General features: G+C 35.4%; 1 protein-coding gene across 1 annotated transcript in view; it reads right to left on the reverse strand.

Annotated features, from left to right (window-relative positions):
- The window catches only part of LOC137024856 (membrane-spanning 4-domains subfamily A member 8-like), a 33577-nt gene extending 28634 nt beyond the window's left edge, over positions 1-4943 (reverse strand). The window contains exons 1-2 of the mRNA XM_067392799.1: positions 4793-4943; positions 2924-3134 (exon numbers count right to left, since the gene is read on the reverse strand). Of these exons, the coding sequence (XP_067248900.1) occupies positions 2924-3109 (186 nt within the window). The 5' untranslated portion in view covers positions 3110-3134; positions 4793-4943. The remainder of the gene's footprint in view (positions 1-2923; positions 3135-4792) is intronic.
- Between the last annotated feature and the right edge of the window lie 873 nt (positions 4944-5816).

Here is a 5816-nt window from a genome sequence, read left to right on the forward strand (position 1 = left end):
TATGTTGTCATTATGGCCTTCTTTAATATTTTTCACATGCAAAATGCAAGGGTGCAATATAACATTCTTAACAAAATTAATTTGTAATTTCAAAGGGCACTTATGAAATCAATCAATCAAGAAGAAAAAGTGTTTGGAGGCAACAAGGTATTTTTCATGCAACACAATCAGATAGTGTTATTGTGAAACATGTATGCTTGAAAGAAAACTCTTGTTTGTAGAGCCCTGATGATGGCAAAAGGTGTCTCAGTTTCACACTGGGTTTGTGAAAGCCTGCCTCACCCACTTCAGAGGGACACTATTTCATGTGGCGTGTTTGCTTTGAATGTGTGATAGCATTATATAAAAATATTAAATGTCCATTGAAATGGTACAATACTTTAAAGTTAATTTGTCTTATAACTTCAGTTTGCAGAACACATTCTGCAAAATTCTACAATAAACTTCTCCAGTGAGCCACAAGACATAACACGGTCCAGAATGGAGATTGCTTTAACACTGCTACACCAATCTGGTATGGCTACTTATGAATACCATTGATGTGCTTTTTGGTGTGCACCTTCACTAGTGTTGTACCTCCATAGATGACCTAAGTGAACTGTGCCACTTTTGTGGAGAGGCAGAAACATTTGAAGACACTGGAGGAGAGACTGAAACATTTGAAGACTCTGAAGTTCTTTGGGTAAGAGCATTTTTGGTTTGTAGTGCAAGTCAAGTAATATGAATGGACCATTGCTTTAAAACTGTTTGTTTCTTATGTTGACAGATTGCTTGTGACTACTGCGGGCGGTGGTTCCACTTAAAATGTGTGGGCAATCCATCTACAGAGTAAGAATACAAATGTGTTTCTTGCAATAAATGACTCAGTTATGAAGCCTTTGTTTTTGGAGGGTTTTTTTCTCAATTTTCACTTTGGGTAAACTCTTTTCTTTTATAAAATTTGCCATTTAAAATCACCTGTGAACTCCTTGTGGTTCAAATAGGCCTGCAATGGAAGCTTCTGTACTAACCAAAGCCTTAATAAACATGGCATTAAAATCTGTAGTGCATTTTAAATTGGAAAAGGAATAAAGATAAAAAAAAAAATAAAAATTGCTTAAAAAAAAATACCACCTTCGAGGGGAAAAATAGTTTTTGAACCTTTTGGGTTCCCTTGCTTGTGAAAAGGGGAACACAGATTCTAAAGGGAACAATGAAATTTGCAATAATGCTAAACGGTAATATGAGGCATAAAGTTTGGACATAAGCTAATTTGTGTGGGAACAATTCAACTTTATAAATTCAGGCATAATACATAAACTATGAACAAGTCCAAGATTAATTTAATTCACAGAAATAAAACTGGACTGAATCATTTTATTATGCTACAGTGCAAGACATTTAAACGTAGCGCCAATATTTTTGTCCTCCTTTGCTTTCCGTCCATCCAGCGGTGTTTCATGGCGCATGCGCAGTCAGCAGGGGGAACACACATTCCAAAGGGAACAGAATCCTACCTTCCGCAACAGCTTTTGCGTAGGAACGAGGTTTAACACTCAAGCCTGTTATGATGATATCTTCCATGCGCGTATATTGTTCCAAATTATCAATCCGCTTCTCGAGTTCATTGATTGTTTTGTCCTTTTCTTTTATCATCCATGTCATCCTCCATCTGAGGATAACTTGTAGCTTTCTTTGGTGGCATTTTCGCTTTTCTTCTTATTGTTTTATCATCAAAAATTCTTTGTTTCCCTCTGTTGATACGGCAGAAACCAACAGAGCGCTGCCATATTTGATATGGCGATTTTTGTGATTTTTTTATTTATTTATTTTTATTTGTAATAAATTTGCAAAGGTTTCACTTCTTTCACGTTGTCATTATGAGGTATTATTTGTAGAATTTTGAGGAAAATAAAGAATTTAATCCCTTTTGGAATAAGGATGTAACATAACAAAATGTGGAAAAACTGAAGAGCTGTGAATCCTTTACGGATGCGCTGTAAAATGATCAGTTCTTTGCAAAAAGAGTAAATAGTAATTAGATGATATCTATACTTTATATTGGCAGATATTATGTTTGCACTTCAGTATTTTTGTACATTTAACAGGATGCAATAATATCAGAGTGTAAATGATTATATTTATTAAAATTATTAAATGTATGCTGCCTTATTGGGAGAATAAAACCCTCCCTACACCTTCCCCCTAACCCTACCCTATAAACACTTTTAATATTATTAAACACTCTATTGCAGTTTATTTCCACCTTTAGAACATTATTTTAATTTTTATTGAAAATAAATACGAGCTCGGCCAAAGGCAGATTCGAACCCGCCTCGGACACGTTAAATGCCAGAGCTGCAAGCCTTACAGCCTGTCAGTCAAAACAGACATTGGTGGGCGGAGCTAGTGTAAATAGCATTCACCAACAAGGGACGCTATTTGCACTTAGTGTAAATAGACACTCCGATAAAAAGTTTTGGGGAACATTATGAAATGTACAACATACACTTTTTAGCAGCTGTAGTAAAAATGGACTTATGCATGTACTCCAAAAATATCCAGGTACTCTCATTTCATGAAATCACATACGGATTTATGAATGAGCAAAATTTGTCCATTACTTTACATTTTTTGATAGTTTGCAATTCCTAAAACATTCTTCTCTGTGACTGTGACAGTGATACACTATCATTTTTTTTTTTATGATTTTACTCTGTACATGATAAACCTTATCTTATATTTCTGTATTTCCTGCATTGTCACCAAGGCATTGAATCACATTCTTCAATAATAAAAATAATATTAATAATAACAATGTGAATGCTTTGTTCATGTGTGTACCACTCATATTTTGGAATTCATTCATGTACTTTCCTTACCTCACACTGACATAAACCCACATAATTGTATGATTTTTATGTGTGTATGATCAATTTCTCACCCCAAGGGCTTTTGGTTGGCCTTTCAGGAATGCCTGAAGTCCATGAAGAGGTGAAACTCCTGCTGGCTGTTGTACATAAACAGGCACAGGAGCATTTGTCCCAGTTCCAGCTGCTGTTGTTTGTGTTGGTGGTTGAAACTGGATGACAAGCGTCGAAGAGTTCACGGGTACGACAGTTTGAGACATTCTTGTTTCTGAATCTGAAACTGACCTGCACAAAATCATATTAAATAGAGACACTGAGACAGGATATGATTATAAAATAGATTTATATAAACAAACTTTCCCATTTATTTATTAAAATATTATATATTCATGATTTTTATTATTATAAATGTGGTCTTCACGTTGTTGAAAAACCTATGAATGAGCTTATGTCAATAGTAGTTATTACCATTCAATTATTGTCATCAACTAGAATAACTCTATTAGAGCTTGAAAACAGAGATTATCCTATATAACAAACAGCTCATGTTTAAATTGATCCACATCATTAACATTTAAAGGGGTACTTCACCCCTGGAAAGATGAATGTGTATTTAAAATTGGTCATTTATGTAGTAGAAATGTGAAATTATTTTTGAATTTGGAGCTTGACTGAGAAAAGGCAGAAAATGTATTTTTGACTAATGTGGATGAAAGACAACAACTCCCAGAATGCACTTGTTTTGCTGCCCTTGCGAGGCTTATCGGTTACAGGCGGCATTACCAGGAAAATTCAAACAACTAGGCTTGCTTTATTACATATTAATTCTATAAATCGTGAGTTAGTTCATACATTTACAGCGAAATGGTGCTAAATTGCTTTGTACCTGGATGTACACCCAAAACCAGGAAAGGACAAGTAAGTTTCCATCATTTTCCGATTAAGTTAAAGATTTGGAGCGATGTAAACAGTGGCTGCGGGCCATCAAACACCCAAAGTTTGGAGATGACACCGATATAGAAAACCTAAAAAAACGCAGAATATGTAGTCTCCATTTCAAGCACGAGGACTACGAACCAATTATCTTTGCAATGAAGAGAACCATTCTGAAGGACACCGCGATACCATCTATATTCACTTTCCCAGAGGACGAACAGCCTGGGCATCTGGTACTAAGCGTATTCGCCTAGAGGTAAGACTCGCTGATACTAGACTGATAACACAGTAGCCTATATGTAGTGTTGTAGGTAGCAGTAAAACTGCAAACTTAGCACAGTAACGTTAGATACACAATTACATAGAAGTTGCATATAAGTTGACAGTTATCAAAGTAAAGCCACTGTTCTGTAAAACTGAGTTAGTCTAAATTTATCTATTTATGCTAACGTTACCACAAAAGCCTGTTGCTGTATTGGTTGAGATGACTGCAGAGACCGATAAATTTGCGAGATGAACCACTGATGTAGTGCAGACAAAATAAAGTTAATTACTGTAAGCTTAAAAATATAATTGACACCCACTTTTGATAAAATCTTTGATCTATGTCCGTGAGTAACCTCAAACGCGCATATGTATGGGCGTGGTGAAAAAATGCGGAACTACCTGCTATTACTGGCTGTAGTTTTAAGCCTCTGGCCAAAAAAGCCTCCGATGATGCAAAATGACGATTTTTGCGTCATCGGAGGCTTTTTTACAGAATAAAAATGCATAAATCTCTCATCTCAGGCTGATATGAAGGGGGAAAGCACGGTAATTCGAAAATACTAGTGGTATTCTACTAATACAAAGCTTTATGCTGAATCCTGAAGTAACCCTTTAAGGCATTTAGCAGATCCTATTTCCCAAAGACACTTATAAAAGTGCCCTACCAACCATTATAGAGGATAGACATTTGTATAAAGGTAGTCAGATAGTCTGTGTAAGTATATAATTTGTTGTTTTACCAGAATAAATCTTTTCTTCAGTTGGTTTACCGCACTCTGTAGTTGAGTTCACTCTTCTGAGATGAGCCGATGTAAGTAAGATGTCAGAGTGACTGCTGAAACAGTTTCCCAGAATGAACAGGTGGAGCTCAGGTGGTTAGGAGGGGTGGTTAAACTAGCCATTTCATAAGATAATAAAACCACCAAAGACAATAATTAACTGAAGGACTCATAAATGTGTTTATGTTGTACTTAATAGCAAGTAATCTGCATGCTGGTTTGGAAACAGGCATGTAAATACTGGATGTATCAGTAGCTACTTTCTGCCTTATTAAGAGAGGGAGTGAGTTTCAATTACACCCTTGCTTTTACCTTCTGATAATCTTTTACTATAATGTGATAATTCATGGTAATATCGAAGTCGATATTAGTCAATGTAAGATAATAAAATACTGTTAGCTGTTAGGTGCTCACAGTAAGAAAGCAATTGATACATTTTAATAACTAAAAGAGTTGTATGTGACACGTTTTTGACAATTTGTATAGTAATAGCATTGTCTGTAGTATTTATTCAACTAGTATAACAGTATATCATAATGTAACTTCAAAGAAGTTTGAAAATGAACAAAAGCATCAATTTTCTTCAAGGTGGAAAAATCAAATAAGAACATAATGTGTGATGATCTTCATTTGTGTTTCAAAGATGATGTACATGAGAGTGAGTAATAGGCTAAATGACAGAAATTTCACTTTTAAGTGATGTAAACCACTAATGTTGCGTAGCCAAATTTAAGACCTCTTAAAATAATTACATTTGATATACCATTTAATACTTTTTATGGCCTTAAATTTGATCAAACCAAATTTAAGAATTAAGGACACACCAAAACCCTGAATGAAACATCATAGGCTGTCACCGGCCAATACGTTTGCTGCGATTTTACAGTTGTTCAGATACCGGTCACGCTTGGGCATTCCCCCATATTATCTCAGGAATGTTCCCACGAGTTATGTCATGGCCTCAGCGTACTGTGACATTCCCATG

This window comes from Chanodichthys erythropterus, chromosome 8 (genome assembly GCF_024489055.1).
Source record: "Chanodichthys erythropterus isolate Z2021 chromosome 8, ASM2448905v1, whole genome shotgun sequence".
Taxonomy (NCBI): domain Eukaryota; kingdom Metazoa; phylum Chordata; class Actinopteri; order Cypriniformes; family Xenocyprididae; genus Chanodichthys; species Chanodichthys erythropterus.